Genomic DNA, 18852 nt, shown 5'->3' on the forward strand with positions numbered 1-18852 from the left:
CAAAATTAAATCTGTGCAACAGATTGTCTCTATAATGCTACAGGAATGCATGTAAAATATGACACTTCTGTCTGTTGTTCTGTTGGATCATTGTGTCCTGTTATCAAATGCAGGCCTGTCTGAGTCTTTAAACTAAACTGAGTTGTGTTTCAGACACACATATAACATGTTTTGTGTGTTTATGCTTTCAGTCTTTGAAGTATTCATTCCAGACAAAAGACCGTCTCTGTTTTGTTATGGAGTACGTGAATGGAGGCGAGGTAAGACGCTGCGATGATGGTTTTGCTGTTTGTGGTTACGCATGTTTGTGTTACTGCTTTAAACATCCAGTTGAACCACAACTTCACCACAGTAACTGACAGCAATTAGAGTTCCTCCCATTCTACTATTGACTGGCTCGAAGCTGAAACTGACAGTGCCAAGACAAGATACGTGTTTGATAGCAGCTGTTTTTACACAAAATAAAGACATAGTCTAGATTTGAATTTCCTATACTGATATAAACCGATAACATGTTACAGACCCTCTTATTAAAAAGAAGAAAAGCTCAATCATTCTAAGTAACCAACATTGCATCTTTCGTCTTTCACGTTTAAATTTTTAACTATGAAAAATATGACGACTTCTTTAATCCAAGTTGGGCCAGTGTGTCCAAACAAAAATATCTCAAAAATCAAAGCTCAGATTTCACATTTTTACATTTTAAAGGGATACTTTGCAACTTTTATATATTTTAATTATTATCTTTATTTTCTTGAGCCAGTATGTGCTAAAATGAGCCTTTACAGAGTTAATAAAATGTCACTCAGACCCCCACCGCCCCCTGTGGCCAGAATACCGTATTTGCAACTTTAGAGTGCCGGTCTGGTCCTTCAGACTTTTCCTTTCCTGCATGTTTTAGATAATGAACACAGCTGATATGTTAAATTTGGTGATGAATCACTCCTGTAGACACTAATGAAGGCTTTGGAGACATTTCAGCTGTTATATTAAGGTGTTAAAAAGACAAACGCACTGCGAGGGGATGGATTTTGCTTTTGGTTCTACTAAACCGACACTAGGGGTGCTAAAACCAAGCCAAAACTGCCTAGTTCCCCTTTAAAGGAGTCATCACATGTTGCTACCATGGATATCTACATCATGTTATAGTCTTTTAGGCCATAAAAATAATTAGTATTGGGAAAATTAATTTAAAAAGTGCTTTTCTGGCCATATTTCTAAAGGGCATGTTTTCTCGCAAGAGCACATGCGATATTTCGGCTGTGCCGAAAGCGTCAGTTGGAATCGTAGGATGTCCAAGGAAGATTCCATCTTTCTCGCCTCAAACCAGCGTCTTCCTTTGCTAATTGCAGACTGTTCTCCTGCCACCGCCACTAGCAGAAAGCTGTTTTGGGGAGTTTTGTAAACAAACTGTGAACTTAGCGCGGCGAGAAAGACGGGACCTTCCTTGGACATACTACGATTCCAAATGACTAGTCCCGTCATGGTTGAAAAATAGTTCTAAAATTAAAGTTGAATCAACGACTTTTCTGGCCGTTGATGCAATGTCTTTTATTGTGTCTCATTTGGATGTTTAAAAATAAAAATGTGGGCTTCTTATTACTGTAACAAAAATAACGTAAAAAAATGACAATCTGATGACCCAGCCTAGATTCAAACCCGGATCATCCGGGTACAAGTCAGGTGTCTTACTAGTTGAGCTATCCCTTTGACACATTTGCACTGACAATGTTTCTATCACTAAAATGATGTTAAAACCCAGCAAACGTTTGGATGCTTGATGACAGTTGACACGGCGTTAGTCCGATAAATGTTTGATATTTAAAAATTTGAACTATTATTACTATATTATCAAAGACAACTAGTTCCAAAATGAAAGTTGAAATAACTTCTTTTCTTGCTGTCATTTCTGGCAGCAGAGCAGTGCGGGCTAACACGCCATTGCTCTGCACTGTCCATATATGGTACTGTACATCCTGCCTTTGTGACGACAATAAAGGCCAGAACTCAGGTCTCGTTTTGGAGTGCGCGCGCTCGTGGGGTGCACGTGGGCTGGTTGAGGAAGCCAAGAGTAAACAACAATCCAATATTAAATAGTGACTTTCTGGCCAGTGAAAACTCGTTAGGAAGCCGTTATGTACACAAGTGGAAAAGTGAACATTTTCGGTGATGACTCTTTTAAGGAGACATATTTCACACTAAATGCATGTCATTAACGGTGCAGATCGCATAGGTGCTTTCACTTTTGTTCACGCTAATTTACAAAAATATAAATGGTTTCACTTAACTGTTTGTGTTCACCCCTCTAAATATGGTCACATGGCATCTGTGCAGAGAGACGTAGTTAGAGTTTAGGGCTTTGTGAAGTAGACAGATCATCATTAAAGCTGCACAATGATCACTTGATGAAGCCTCTCCATGCTCAGTGAATTAATGGCGTAGATCAGTCAGGAGAAGGGCCTTAAACATCTGCAAAGTGCTGAATGAGACAGTATTTTTCAGTTGTGACTGTGTGCATCTGCATCAACAACAACAATGTGCAACACTTGAAGATGTGATGAAAGTTTGACTGTTGGATAACTTTTTTATTAGTTAATTTGCCAACAACCAACTGGCCTCTCTTCATCTTTCTTTTGTCTTCCATTCCTCTCCTGCTTGTGTTCATTCATGAAAGCACCTATGGGGCAAATATAGCCAGAATGACAGTCAGAGATGAATGAGTTTGGATTCCTTCACTTTTCCATTCCTCTCATTTTTAATCGGCCCGTTTTTGCAATCTTGGTTCATTCCCTTAGTGTAACTGTCACCTGCTCCCCTCCCAGTTAGTTATGCAGTTCAGCCAGTGCCAGGCACACACACACACACACCTAGACAAACACACGGAGGAAATTTTTACCTCAGTGGACAAATTGTGACCATGCATGCCACAAAAACACACACATACACAACCCATTACAAACCTGCCACAGTCACAGCTGCCAGTGCACTGATGAAGGCCCACCTGTCGTGTTACCTCCCTCTCCACACACACACGCACACACACGCTCGCACGCGGACAGTCTGTGAGCAAGGTGGTCTCTGAGCATCACTCCAGTGTCCATATGCAAACCTCCCTGAACAATTAATGTGGAGATGTGTGCCCCTTGGCCTCATGGGTAATATGTACAACCTGACTGGTTTAGCACAGCAGGCTGGTGTCATTACTGTGCCACATGTGTAGCCGTGTGGCAGTGACGACTTGACAACTGACAGCGAGGAGGAGAAAGCATTGTGTGAGGGGAGAGACTAAAGATCAAGGCAGGGAGGAGGTTAGGTCAGCTCGACGTGAAAAAAAAAACTTATTAGCCTTTTGAAAGAAGTGGGGTGTAGGAAATGAAGATGGAGGCTCAGGGGCAAGGCCAGTTAGGCCTCCAATGAGTGGTGCTCTGGGGCAGTAGGGTGAGGGTGGTGGTGTTGGCTGCAGCGGGGGTCGTTCTGTCTTTAACTAGACTGCCGTATTGATTTGGCCCCCATCGCCATGGCTCCTCGTCTGCATCATGCCAATGCAGCCCAGAGGGTAACATGGAAGAAATCTGTGTGGTAAGGAAGGAGGGGGTGACTGCTAGATGAGGCGCCAGCTGCTGGGTGCCTCCACCCGCCCCTCTCCGAGATGCCACCCCCTCTCTGTACACACACACACACACACACACACACACACACCACTCACACTCCCCTCCACTATCTATCATCTCAATATGGTGCAAGCAGCCAGTTTGTGTTGTGCTAATTTCTTCCAGTAAATCAGTAATTATTGCTGTGCCATCCCTGCTGTCTTCCCCCTTCTTCTCTCCCTCTCACCCTCTCTTGTTCTCCCTCCTTTTCCTGCAGCTGTTTTTCCATTTGTCCAGAGAGCGAGTGTTTTCGGAAGAGCGCACGCGCTTCTACGGCGCAGAGATCGTCTCAGCCCTCGACTACCTGCATTCAGCCAAGATAGTGTACCGGGACCTCAAGGTAAACAGAACCAGAGGAGGCAGGCTTAGGGGCATGGATGAGATCGACCAAATATTTTAAAGGAGGGGAGTTTCTTTGGTTTGTTTCTGATGCCTCTGATCGCTTCCCTTTTTTTCGTCATCCTTTTGGAGGTGACTGGCTCGGAAAGTGTTGTAATTAAAAAGTGGGCCAGAAACGAGCTCAAACAGACACAGAGCAGTAAAGAAATGCAGAAGGTGGAGGCGGGCTGGGGGAGAGGGGTGGAAGGGGAGGAGGGAGGTGCTGATGCCACAGAGGTAGATGTCTGCCTGCCTGGCAGCCTTGGCCCCGGCCCTGCTAACAGCAGCCAAGAAAACGGCTGAAAAAGCAGACATGGAGTGAGAAAAACACTCCAACCATTAAAATTAAAAGGTTGAGTGGCTCCACAACACGCCTGAAGTTTATTTCCCTCATTTCCTCAGAGTTGTGTGTGTGTGTGTGTGTGTGTGTGTGTGTGTGTGTGTGTGTGTGTGTGTGTGTGTGTGTGTGTGTGTGTGTTCTACCTCTGCTCTTTTGGCTCCACTCTCCACTAAATTAGCACCTACTGATTTTCAGTCATGCACCATGACGATGAGATGCTTCTTTTGTTTTCCCTTCAGTTAGAGAACCTGATGCTGGACAAAGACGGCCATATGAAGATCACTGATTTTGGACTCTGCAAGGAGGGCATCACTGATGCTGCAACCATGAAGACCTTCTGTGGGACGCCAGAATACCTTGCACCTGAGGTAAAACCAGTTTTCACCGGTCCAGACCAGTACAGACACTCTAGGTAAACATTCTAGCTAACACAAGAGCGAGGCCAGGCGACTCACATGAGGAGACTGAGAGCGCTCCAGAATGTTTTGAGACATTTTAGAAGCAGCCACAGTCCAGTGGAATACTGTTGTTAGTGTTAAATGTCTAAAAGTTTCGTTTCTTTGTAATCACCGTTCACCTTTGTACATTCGTGTTGCTTTTCTACTGTCCTTTTCCTTTTTAGTGTGTTTTATTAGCCGTTTTAATTCACCTTTAGGTGGAAAATATGAGAAGTAATGCTGATAAAATACTAAATGTGTAAAAACTGTTGAAATTCATCTTTTTTAATTTTATATTACAGATAATATAAGAAAATGTTAAGAAAAAACATGTTCTAAAGGGAATAAAACTGGGTGGTTAGAGGGTGACACAGGAATGGATTTTCTTTGCTTTCCCAACACGTTGAAAAAAATCCTCTTGTCCCAATCCCAAAAATCTAGGAAAAATATTATTACCTCTCATCCCAATCCCAATAAAATAAATCCCACTCCCTCCCAGCCCCAGCAGGTGCTTTTTAAGGTATGGTGATTCTAAACAGAACCAAAAAACAATCACATTTGGACTATAGAGGTCCGCTTGTGCCAGAGGTAGGGGTAAACTTTACACATTACATGTCTGACCAATGGCGTGAGGTGTTTCCACTCCGTCACTGACAACTCCTAGAAAACTGTGTCAAATTTCAGACTTCCCTGACAGCGTGTTCGTGGTGGTGGGGCATTTTTCCCCTTAATTCGCTCCTCCAACTCATCTCTGTTTCTGTCCATGTTGTCACATGTGGTGACTCGATGCTACACATTGTGAGATGACATTTGGCGCTGGTCATGTGACCTATAGTGACAATTCAGTCGCCAGTCAGAAAGATCAGACAGAACTAAATGTAAATTAAAAAGACACATTATTTCATTTAAAGGAAAAGCGTTTCTAATTGAACAGAAATCTAAATGTATTTTTTATTCCCACTCTTGCCCACTCCTGTTTTCTCCTAGTAACACAATAAAAAACAACTCAACTCCTGTTTCACAGAATCCTGTAGGACTCACGTGATCCACTGGGATCCCAAAAAAATGTCAGCCATCCATCTCATTTCTGCCAGTGATAGGTTTTAGGAATTATATATGCCTAAAATGAGTGGTTTCAAAAAGTTCATGTTTGTGACATCACAATATGATTAATAATGGTAAATAAATGTCAAACATAAAGCTGCTGAAATCGCTTTTATGTAAGACCATGGAACTACAGTTTGTTTAAAGTGACAGTGTGTAGTTTCCCTGGCGATAGAGGGCAGTACATACCTAAATCATTGCAAGCAAGCATTACTTTTGTGTTCAAGTAAGATCTTAAAGGGACTATAAGGAAGTTTGACAGCCAAAACATGTGTAGAAATAATAAATTTCTTCTTCATACATTCTCCTGCAATGCTCTGGTCCTGTAGAATGAGCCCTGGCATTTTTACTGTGATTGCCTGTTTTTCTGTAAAATCACAGAAAAAGAGAGCTGCTCGGGTCGAGCAGGCTGCTTCATGCACGTTCACGCTCAGGCATAGCCCGTAGCATTTGCTATCAGTAGCTTTAGCAGCAGAGAGAGAGAGAGGCAGTGCCACTTTGTCGCTGTTCCTAACGCCTAGTGACAAAGCTAGCTACATTTCTGAGGACTCTTAGCTACTTTTTCTGTAGAACTTTCTTCTAGATATTTCCTGCAAATTAGCAACAAAATAGCCATTTTCGCTCCGAACCGTTCTTTGGATTGACGTTGTTTCAGCTGTCATCACGGATATAAATGTTACAGATACAAAGGACATCACTGGCGCTTTAGCCCAGTAAGACATCGGACTCTCCATGAAGATCCGTGCTCGATTCTGGATGTGAACATAGTTTATTTAGAGTTTCTTTTTTACATTAATGGTATATTTTTTTTACAGTAAGATGCCCAAATTTTTATTTGAGACTCGCCGAACGGCATTGAATTCACAGATAAAAAAGATGTGGGTTCAACTTTCATTTTGGAACAATTTTTCAAGCAAAGGAAGGGAATGATCTGAGCATGCAGGAGGACTGACCCATCATAAACCTTTGTCGGCTGTGCTGAAGAGAAAGGTACAGAACCAAATTATTTAATTAATTAGCTGCGCGTTCTCCTGTCCTCTGTCCTCTGGGCCACACACACACACACACACACACACACACACACACACACAAGGGACTGTCTCAGCAGTTATTTTCGTTAAGGAGTGTGCACGTACAGCATGCGCGCCTCGTGCACAAGCCTACTGAAGCTGCCGTTACGCTTTTGGCCTGAGGGGGCAATCGCGAGCATAAAAATTCAAAAGTCCGAAAAGTCCCTTTAACAACGGATGGCCATTAGGGTGAAAAATCTCTAGAAGAACAACTCCCAGCAAAATAACAAACACATCAGACTCTCTTCCACCACTGGCAACGAGTGAAGAGGAAAATGTGTGAAACAGCAACGTTTGTTATTGGTGAAAGCTTTTTAACCGTTTGTTACAAATCAGTAAATGCATTTTTTCCTCACCGGCTTCCGTAGAAGGAAACATGGCATCCAATATGGCGTCGCCCAGAGACTTACACCTTCTCCCATGTATTTTAGAACAGATTTTTTATGGTTCTATGTTATGAAACTGCCAATATTTTTCCATCAACTTGGCATCTTTTAATTCATTTACAACAACATTTCGATGGATATTTCTAGAGATTGATGGTAAAAACTACACATTGTGACTTTAGGTTCAATATAGCCCTTATTTAATGCAAAAACCTGATGTTGCTCTGTTAAAAGTATTTAAGAGTCTGGTGTGACCAAATGTTGATGAATTTAGGGATGACCTTGACGAAACCTTGTTCTCCAGAATGCTTTAATCGATTGATGAGTGCCACAAATGTCAGCTACTAACTGTCGTGTTTTATAAACTGAGCAGATTGACTGAGGCCTTGTACGACATAAAAGCATCTGTGGCATCAACAGGTGGCCTGTCCATTAGGCAGCATTTCTGCAGCGCTCATGGCTTCACCAGAATGGCCCTCGTGTTCTGTGGGAACAGTGTCGCCCGCTGCACAGCGCCTGTTCACCTAACAGCAGCCCCGGCTGATCGCTGCAACCACCAGGATTGGTTCTGATCTTTGATAAATGCCTGTAAGCTCAGGGAAGAACTGCAGGAGCTGCAAATAGAGCTTACACACACACACACAAACACATTCTCCCTCTCTCTCTCCCAGACCCTCTCCGTAACACTGTGAGTTCTGTTAGGATGCTTGAATAGTGGGAACTTGTGCATGTACGTATTTTTTTTTATTTTCAGATTTCACAGGAGAATAATTTCCATAATATCAGGGTGAGCAGTAAATATGCAGCTTGTGAGTGTGAAAGAGGGTGTTGGTTTAAGTGGAAAAGGGCACAGCACAGCGTTCGCACACACAAAGCCACATTCTTGTGATCATCATCTGCAGCCGTGCGCTGTCCAGTCGTCAGCGCTGCCTCACTAGGAGGCCAGAAGATCAACTGGCTGACTAGGTGGTGGAGATGGAGCGGCGGAGATGTGGAGATGAAGAAGATAGGAGAGAGGCAGAATATATATCCCACTCAAAAAAAAAAGTATGGAGGACAATTTGGCGCAACATTTTGTGCTTTTTTTTTATGGAGTCCCTTCCTTTGCGTGCCAAAAGCTGATTGGAGGCTGTTGGTTATTTTTCACAGGATGTGCGTCTGTGTGCATTTATGTGTGTGTGTGTTATTGCTGTAGAAAGTGCGGGCTAAAGCGAGGCAGATGGCGGCAGATGGGCGAGGTTGGAGGAAGGTGCTCGGAAAAGAAAAAAAAAACCTGGAAATCTACACCACCGCCACTCGCCCGCCCGCCCGCACGCTCTGCTCGCCCGCGTGTAAAAATAACACAGTTTGCTCTGAGCCAAGTTACAGAGATGCAAAGTAGCTGGGATTAAAAGAGAAAAAAGGGGGGATGGGGGCTTGAAAACAGGAAGATGAGAAAGGAGAGAAAATATTTCAGGGTTACAGGAGTGGAATTCAGACTGTTCCTGTGTTTGCCGTCAGTGAAGAAGGGCAGATGAGAAGAGAAGGAACTCAGATTAATCAAAACATAGAATCCTTCGTTTGCTGAAGATGTAAAGTGTTAAAATGAGGTGTTGTTTGCTTCAAACGTGACAAAATAAAAGAATAAAGTGAGATTATTGAACAATAACCAAAAGGTCCCTGCAGAAGGAGAGAACAAGATCGCAGAAAACACATGGGGAGTGTTTTCTCTGTTGTTGTTTCCATATTTGTGTGTGTGTGTGTGTGTGTGTGTGTGTGTGTGACACATTTCTTTGTGGCAATTTAGAAAGTGTTAAAAGGGGGTGGATTTGGTCTTTTTCCATCTATTTGTGTGTTTTTATTTGGTTTTGAGTGCCTGTATATGTCGGGCGTTGACCTTTTTACTGTAAATGTTTTACAAACATAGAAGCACAGTCAGCTGTTAGTGGAACACTTCAAAATGTTAGCAGATTGTCAGGATAAACCCGTTTCCAAATTATGACACTGTGGAGATAGAAGGTCTGTGTCTGACATCAGCAATATGGGATTGTATGGCCGCAGTATAGGAGGTGCGTATGTGTGATTGTGTTCCCTGCTGGCTATCTGGGCTGGTGCAGCCACAGGCTATGTGTGCTTGTCCCATCCCACGTAGTCTGGTCCAGGCTGCCAAAGCCCCCGTCCTGCGAGCAGCAGCTAGCTGCCACATGGCTGCTCAAACAGGGACCAGGACGGGTCAAGACCTCCTCCATCACTGCTGCTTTTAATCTCCTCCTCGATCCGCTCCTCTTCTCCTCTCCTGCCGGTGATCTAAATTGGATGTTACTGTCTCGTCCTATTTATTTGTTAGCTTTATTTGTTTAAATTACACACACACACACACACACACACACACACACACACACACACACACACACACACACACACACACACACACACACACACACACACACACACACACACACACACACACACACACACACACACACACACACAATATTGCCTCCATGCCTGCGGCTATAGGGCAGCATTCTGGCTCTGTGTGGATTAATCTGCTCCCTGCCTGCAACCGAGCTGCCACCACCTTCTTTGGTCCTGGGTCTCACACACACACACACACACACACACACACACACACACGCACGCACGCACGCACACACACACACACACACACACACACAGAGAGAGAGAACAGATGTATTTGTATACATTTAGTTTTCTATACAAAGACAGTTCACACCGCTCACTAGATCAGCACCAAAAGCAGCCTTCTTCTGAGCTGCTCTGAATTTCATAAACCACACACTCGCCGTGTGTGCACTGAAACAACACCAAACATCTCCTAGTTTGCCTCACTCTCAAAACTTTATGAATTTGATGAGGTCGGATAAATATTCCATCTGCCGTGTGTGTGAGTGTGTGTGTCTGACAGTCTCCCAGCAGTCTAAGCCAGTGTTATCCCTCCAGCCGTACCAGTCAGTAGTATATCTGGAGCTGGCGGCACGCTTCATTCCCCCAGCTCTTCTCTGCAGCTGCCAACTGGGTGACCAGCTTAATTCTCGCACAAACATATTCACACACAAAATAGCACTTTTAACTCTCTTATTTACTTTTGTGTGCACACATGCAGACTGAAGAAGCGTGCATCATTGGCTAGATTAATGTCAAGTCTGTGAGCTGATTCCGTTAATGACCAACAGTTTTGGGAGACATTGGGAAACTTGCAGGCAGCTGTTTGCTGCTTTTTTTATCTTTATGCAACTTTAAGCAATATTTTGGGTTGAGGAGTTTATTCAGATTCTGACATTAGAAGGGAAAAGAAATGACTAAGTCGTTTCTGGGACTACATTTGCTGTGCAACACTCAATGCACCTCAATAATGTCTACTTTAAAGATGCAGATGTTTAAAATGCCAGACCAGACACTTGAAGACTTCCGTATTTATATATTGAAGTTTTTTCAATTATTATTATAATTTATTTGTTGTGAATGCATTTTTAAGTATGCAATCTTTTTAAGCCATGTGAAGGTTAGGGTTAGGTCTCCTTATTATATAATCTTAAAATATAGGAAAATTAATCATTTACAATAAAAAACAAAACTTTACATACAACCAATAAGTCTGGGAAATAAAAGATTTATTAGATACAATTTTTAGTCTAGTGGGAAGACATTTCATTTAGTAATGTGTCGGTTTTCAGTGTAAAATCAGAGATCCCTGTTCTTTACATTGAAGTGACTTTTTTTGTTTGTTTGTTTTGCAGAAACATAAAATCCTGCAGTTTGGATAAATGAGTGTCTGTCCTCTTCCGTCTCAGCTGTATTTATGTATTTATGACACCTGTCCTGTCTGCATCCTGACGTATTTTGTTGAGACTCGTCCTATTAGGGCATGCAGCGCGTAATTGTCTGCTGTAATTGAGAATTGTCGTTTAAACAGGTTTTATGTGAGTGTGTTTGTGAATGTTTGCATTCATGTGTCTGACTGGCCCATTAGCTGAGTGAGATGTTATTATTATTGGCGTGATGTACAACATATGTTGTTCTGGCTGCTCTCCAGCTCTGTCTGTCTGTCAGTCAGTCACACACACACACACACACACACACACACACACACACACACACACACACACACACACACACACACACACACATGCGTAGACTCAGCATGTTAATAAGCTGATTATGGTAATGAGGGAGTCAGCAGCACCTGAACTACATCCCTTCAGCTTCCCTTTTTCTCCAGCAAACGGGCACCGTTGAGGATGAAAGAGACGTCGCGAGTCAGGGAAGGTTTGATTAGAGGACGAAGGAGGCAGGATGAGACAGGATGCGGGGGAAGTGCACGGAGAGCAGGCAGTAGAGAGGAATCGGAAGATTGCCCAGATAAAGCTGAGTACCTGTGCGACCAGCTTGGAGGTTGAACCGGCCCTGACTCAGGTTGCGAGCTGTTCCTGCCTTTTCCATCCAGGAGTATTCCTGTTTGTTCCTGCCAGGGGGGGATCAGTGTGCCAGGGAGAACTGGCAGCTTCCAATGGGGCATCTGGTGGGCCACGCCAGCACGCCGACTCCTTTACTGTAATAGAGGTATCTTAGGAGCTGAAGACTTCACATGATGTTTGCCTCTGTTCACTATTTTCACTGTCTTCCTTTTTCCTCCACCGCCCCACCAGACAGCCGATGACATAAAAACAAAAAGAATAGTGTATTCTTTGCCTTTTGCTGTCCTCAGGTCCTGGAGGACAACGACTACGGTCGGGCCGTGGACTGGTGGGGTTTAGGGGTTGTGACGTATGAGATGATGTGTGGCCGACTGCCGTTTTACAACCAGGACCACGAAAAGCTGTTTGAGCTCATCCTCATGGAGGACATCAAGTTCCCACGCACTTTGTCAGCCGATGCCAAGTCGCTGCTGTCCGGCCTGCTCATCAAAGACCCAAATAAAAGGTGCACCATGCAGCCCCATAAGAATTTGTTTAGATTCAAAATAACTTACTTTAATTTAAGGATTGATCATTTCTATGAGGGACTTTCAAGTAGTTCTATCTTAAATTCTCAAAGCCTTCTTTTCAATTTTACAGTGTGATGTTTTGGGCAGCCTTGGTAATCTTTATGATTTTGCTTGGTTTTTACGATCAAAAAAATCTGTAAAATGTATCATAAAGGAGACACACACAGTGATATTTGAGAAGTGACATGAAATATATAGAAAGTAGGGATGCACCGATACCGATATCGCTACAATATAGCACTGATACTGGTATCGGTATCGTAAAAGTGAACCGATACCAGGAACTGATACCAATGCAGTTGCTTTCAAGTGGATTCACTGTAACTTTTCATTTCTGTTCACCTGATATTTTAGTTTTGTGATCATTTCTGTTAATATATTTTATTTTTTTATCTACCTCACAGTCTTTTCCTGTTGAAAGCAGAGAAGAAAATAAAACCTGGATTCCAATCCATTGCATTTTTATGTGTGGTAGAAGTATCGGTATTGATCATCGGTAATGGCGAGTACTCAGATCCAAGTATCGGTATCGTATTGGTTTGGCAAAAAAGTGGCATCGTTGCATCCCTAATAGAAAGTGTGCAACAATTGTTTAAACTTAGGCAAGTGCAGAAATGTGGGCACCACGAAAAAGAAGAAAAGGCTTCCTCTGCATCACTCTTGCGTACAGCATCTCCTTGTGTAAAGTGCGCTAAATAGTTGAACGATGCAAGTTGACTCCATCTGTAGGAAGAGTGCTGGTCTGCGGGTTGATTCTGACTGTTCTCACCATTCTTAGCTTCTGTTTGTCTGAGATTTTTCTTGGTCTGCCACTTGGAGCCTTTACCTGAACTGTCCCTGTGGTCTTCCATTTCCTCAGTATGTTCCTAACTGTGGAAACACACAGCTGAAATCTCTGAGACAGCTTTCTGTATCCTCCCCCAAACTATGATGGTGAACAATCTTTGATGTCAGCTCATTTCAGAGTTGTTTTGTTGTTGCTACTCTTAAGAGAATATTCAGAGATATATACATGGAACTTAGAGCCAACGGGTGTAGATAACTACCTGAGCAAACCCAGAGCTAACTGAGGTTTTCGAAGCACACATCTACACAAAGAGCTGCGGTTTTTCTTTGGGACCCTCAAAGAGCTCCACAGGCAGTCAGGACTTTACTTACTGATAAAAAAAAACTTCTTGGATGATCTGATGATCAAAACCACAACTTGCCTTTCTTTGTCCAAATAATTCCAGAATTTAAATCCTAACACAAACACACAGATCACACAACTAAAGTTCAGAGAGTAAAAATGGCCAAATATCTGTTAACGTGAGTCCAAGGCTGAGGCCTTCCCGGACTTAGCCGCTAGTGCTAGCTCAGACGGCTAATATTACCTGTCAGTCAAATCTAATTATTTATAATGTCAAGGATTTAATTACACCTAAATGGAAGAGCTACAAAAAATCACCCCCCTCATGTCATGACTACTGTAAACTAGGTTGCCCCTTGCAACAGTCAAACATGGGGGTAGTTGTGTGATGGTCTGGGGCTGCTTTACTTCTTTACTGCTTCATGATCACTTGCTGTAACTGATGAAAATGATGAGTTTGCTAATCTGAAACAAGCCAATTTATGTTTTTTTTTTTGTTTTTGTTTTTTTCATTTGGCCTAAAGTTTGTTCTGTTGAACCAGTTTTGTTTTTCATCTCTCTGCCTGTCTGTCTGTCTGTTCACCCAACCAGGCTTGGGGGAGGGCCAGATGATGCTAAAGAGATAATGAGACACAGCTTCTTCACTGGCGTAGACTGGCTGGATGTTTACGATAAAAAGGTAAAACCAAAATGGTTTGCACTGGTTTTTCACTGATCTACATCTACATCTAGATTTTGAACTTCTTCTGCTAAATTTTGCACCTGAGTCATATCTACATGTGCTGTAATTGTGCATTGAATGTATTTATACAGAAGGTGTCGTGTGACACTCGTATGCCGGCACGAATCAAAGCAAGCCGGCAGCTGTGTAAAGAACGGGGCATTATGAGGAGGTGTGACTTTGTATCCTATGAATCCGTTATTCTGTACTTGTGTCTGCTCACATAACACCATCGAGTGAGAGTCGTGTCCTGTGTGGCAACACCTACAGCTTCTTACACAGGTGCTGAGCTTCTTTGCTGCACTTTGCCTTGTTTTTACAGCAATCTGGGTTTGAGTTAGAACGCATCAACGCAAAAACCAGAGTCACTGATGGTGTGAGGACCTCAGGAGTTATTAGTAAAATATTTCCACGTTCTTCAAGCAGCTCCTGTATGACAACATTTTGCCGACATGACTCTGATCTGCCCACGTTTTTGTCCCAGCTCATCCCCCCCTTCAAGCCTCAGGTCACGTCGGAGACCGACACCAGGTACTTTGACGAGGAATTCACAGCTCAGACCATCACAATCACTCCACCAGAGAAATGTGAGTCTCTTTTGTGTCTTAATTCTCCCAAACGGTAAAGTTGGTCTAGCTGCAGCTTAGTTTTAATGGACACAGTATTTACATTCAAATAAACCACGAGAGTTAAAACTGCATGTGCCATTGTTTGTTTATTCTCCTTATGATTAGTCCTCCAGCCACAAACAGCTCTTCACAGACTTCTGAGATAAAGCTAGAGCTGAACGCTGAATTATGCATGAGCGGATCGGAGGTGTTTCTCTGTGCTTAGGTGGCGTTCCACTTGTTTTGTAGGTCACACGTCACTTTGCAGTAGATTGACACATCAGATGCTCGCTTAATTGAATTTCGTGTGTTTCCACAGTTCAAGAAACAAAACAGAATACTAATCACGGAACATGTTGAAATATATGTTCACGGATATTTAAAACGTCACTCACCTTGGAGTTTGGGTTCCTTCTTTCCTAGTTGACGAGGACGGGATGGATTGTCTGGACAATGAGAGGCGGCCCCACTTCCCGCAGTTCTCCTACTCCGCCAGCGGGCGAGAATGAACTGTCCATCATGGTGACACCATCACAGCTGGTCTCTGAGGTCATCAGAGCGGGACACAAAGACCCACGGCTTTGGATCGACCCAGACTTGAAGGATTTTGTCCTTTTCCTCCATTCCTTCTCTTTTCACCTCTCCAGTCTCCATCTTTATTTATTTATTTATTTGCTAGTATTTTTGTTTCTCCCTTCAGAGACTAAATAATAATCGGTCTAATCTCACACCACGGGCCCAGGCATGTTTGTCTAACCGTGACAAGATCTGTTGCTATTTAATGACCCTTTAACGGCAGGAGCTTCACCAGCAGCCTGCTGCTGTGCTCTGATGTGTGTTCGTCTTCCCAAACCTTTAAAAGAGAAAACCCCAAACACCTCTGAAGCAGTTCGATATTAGCCGGTGCATTTTTACGTAGGTGTTTTTGTAGTTTCTTATCTATCTGTGAGACAGAGATACAGCGTTTTAAGTCGTTTTAACCCAAACTGCCATTGCAGGTTGTATCTCAGGCTTTTGCAAACACAGACTCCAAATCCTCAGCTCAGTGATTCTGGGATTGATTGAGCACCTGTGATCAGAAAACTCCACTCCTCATGTGGTCAAGCAGGATTTGACTCAGGTGTTGCTCAGGCATTGTTGTTGCTGCTATTCCAACTACAACCACAACTACTACAGGTATGACTACTACTACTACTGCTCTTCTACTGCTACTAGTAAAATCCGGTGCTACACTGTTAGCTAAATGCTGCGAGTCATTAGCGCCAGTGAACTTCCTGTATCGACATCTACGCTAGCACAGCTGCAGAATGGCTGCTACTTTAATGTACAGCTCCTACGCGTCGCCCCTGAAGTCAACATATCATGTGTGTTTGTGTGTGTAAGGTCCAGTCACGGGTTTGACGGACAACACACCTCACAGCACAGCAGCTCCCACAGATGAGGCTCCCAAAGAAACGAGCTTTAATACATTACCCACAGTGCAGTGCAAGGTGGTCGAAGATCGGTCGGCAAAGGTGAAAATATGAATGTTCTCCCCGCTTTTTAAAATTTTTTATTTATTTTTTTGTCCCAAAAAGGGAAATTGAAAGGGTACCTTGTACAAAAAGCTTTACTGTGACATATTATTATCACAGCGGGAATCCACACGGCCGTACCTCCCTGTGTCTGTGCAGGAAAGGAAGCTGAACGGGGAGTTGGGAATGTCGGGGAGGGTTACTGGTCACGAGAGGAGCGTCCAGAAAAGATGCAATATTAGATGTTTATAATGTGATGAATGACGATGTACTGGTGAGCAGTAAGCTGACGAGTTACATCTCCGGTTTTCTGCAAGTTTCTTAAGAAAGTTTAAAAATCTAAAGAAAAAAACGTCTGTGAGGAAGTAAAGGGTTTACAAGAACCACAGCTAAGGCTATATATGTTTTATTTATTGCTCCTCACAATGGTTTTATATTTTACCTTTTCTACTGTTATTACATTATTTAAAAAAATTATTTCTAATGTTTTGAGAGAGGAAAAAATGCACCTCAAGAAACAAAAATGGCTGAAGAATGTAGGGAAAGCAGATAGCCTTCCTGCTCCACCGTTTAGGTTTTGATTTTGTGTGACCAAAATGGGACTGGGAAGTGACAGGACACATTAAAGATGGCGGATCTGGATCCTAATCATGTTGCTGCAGCAGAGTTGAAAGAAAATGGAGACGTGAAAGTTGAGCAGAAAGAAAACGAATAAAGCACAAAAATGGGAGTGCGAAGGAGAGATTAGAGGAGTAAGTGTTAGAGTTAGAAGTGTGTGGAGAAGAGGGGTGAAGAAAGTCATCAGATTAAAATCTGCCGCTTTTAACGTGTGCCGTCATTTCTCCGGTCTGGACTTTTATTTTTACTTTTTTGCATTGTCATGTCTTCCAGTAAGACCGTTAAGATTTAAAAACAGTCCCCTCAAGTTCTCTGTCTTCAACCGCCGGGTAAGCCGTACGGTTTTGCTCAGAATAGAGATGTTTTAAAACCACAGCACAACTTCATGTAAGAAAAAATGTCTGTCGTTTGGAAAACTCTTTCTGGGGGCTGATGCAGCTAGAAAGAGGGCATTGGGGGATGTGTTTTTATTAGGTACCAAATATGTACTCGAGTATATTTATTTAAATGTTTTTAACTTTTATCATCGAAGAATAACTAGAATTTATTTTCTATGTAATTTATTTGTTGTTTTTTTGTTTGTTTTGCTGTTTCGCAGCGGTCATTTCGTTCTAAAACTTTTTTCATTACAGATGTCTTAAACAACCTAGTACCCATTTTTCTGCTGCTCTTAAGTCCACATGCTTCACCGTGGCACCACCATTAAACTACTAATCGCAACGCTTTATGGCAGAAAAAAAAAAGGATGGCGCTGGCCTGCATGCTGTAGTCCTCCTCTGTCTGCACCGCCTGTCTCGAGTCAAAGTGGCACTCAGAACTCTGATGAAAAATACTTCTCTGTGATCGACTGAGTCTGTCTGACTCCTCTGAAGCAGCGGGAAAAGTTCTAAATGAGGCCAAATCCCACCCAACTGGCACCCCTGACAGGCTCAAGAAAGCGCTCGCAAGTATTTGGAAGGATTTCAGCTTTGATCTGACCCGGTTCTGCGGGTGGCGGAGGAGTTCTAGCTGTATGCGCACGTGTAACGCCAAAAATCATTAGGAACCAGAGTTCATAAAACAGCTTTGTAGTTTCGAACACAGCACTTTTCACACCCATCACTTTTGATATGGTTCAGTCGAATCCAGTTCAGCCCTGCTTAAAAGAAAAGATTTTTAGCTTTTTTATTTACGTTTTGTAAGAAAGACTTTTAACTATAGAGAAATGCCCTCCGCTAAGCTTTGATGCTGCTCTGATGTGTAGATTTGACAAGATATGGATGAAGTGTCGAGCCTCGTCTACTGTAAAACAGCAAGGTTTTTAAACTAAAGCGATACTGTAACCCATCAATCATTGCGCCAATCTGTGGTTTAAAAGGTTTCCCCTCCAACGACATTTGGGATTCAGAGCTGTTGAAGATCTGCAGATGTTAGGAGGAGGAGATGGTGAGGCTGTCTGATTTTCTGTGGAAGTCCCTCCAGGATCTGAGACAGTATTTAGGAAAACTCAGAGGAATCCCAGAGAAGTTCAGCCTTTTCCTGTCCTTCATGCTGTGAGGATGCACTGGCCTGAGAGGCCACGAGGATGTGAAAACAACAGATTACCATCAACATGGAGCTGTTTTTTACACTGTACATCCTTAGTATTTTTACACATCAAACGTATGATAGGGATGCACATTATTTTCCTTCTTACGGACAGCTTCAATAAAGCATTATGTCAATCTGCTGCAGTGTGTCCGCTTCTTACAAGAACTTGTTTAATTAGGTTTCACTTGGATTTTTATGCATTTTGATGACTGTAAACCTTACTTTTTAAAACTTTTTCCACATTTATGATATGATTGGGTGGCTCCTCCCCATGTTGTCTGTCTAGTTGAGCTTTTCTTGTTTGCATGTTTCCAAAATGTAGAGATCGTCACATCTTCCTC

The 18852-nt window shown here is 42.8% G+C and overlaps 1 protein-coding gene across 4 annotated transcripts in view; it reads left to right on the plus strand.

The window, feature by feature from the left end:
* Window positions 1–18650, plus strand: part of akt3a (v-akt murine thymoma viral oncogene homolog 3a) — an 89001-nt gene extending 70351 nt beyond the window's left edge. For all 4 annotated transcript variants that reach the window (XM_070542484.1, XM_070542482.1, XM_070542483.1 and 1 more), the window contains 7 exons: window positions 192–260; window positions 3868–3990; window positions 4608–4736; window positions 12074–12288; window positions 14073–14160; window positions 14687–14789; window positions 15234–18650. In XM_070542484.1, the coding sequence (XP_070398585.1) occupies window positions 192–260; window positions 3868–3990; window positions 4608–4736; window positions 12074–12288; window positions 14073–14160; window positions 14687–14789; window positions 15234–15319 (813 nt within the window). In that variant the 3' untranslated portion in view covers window positions 15320–18650. The remainder of the gene's footprint in view (window positions 1–191; window positions 261–3867; window positions 3991–4607; window positions 4737–12073; window positions 12289–14072; window positions 14161–14686; window positions 14790–15233) is intronic.
* The last annotated feature ends 202 nt before the right edge of the window (window positions 18651–18852 follow it).

The sequence above is a fragment of the Nothobranchius furzeri genome, chromosome 12, assembly GCF_043380555.1.
Source record: "Nothobranchius furzeri strain GRZ-AD chromosome 12, NfurGRZ-RIMD1, whole genome shotgun sequence".
Classification (NCBI taxonomy): Eukaryota; Metazoa; Chordata; class Actinopteri; order Cyprinodontiformes; family Nothobranchiidae; genus Nothobranchius; species Nothobranchius furzeri.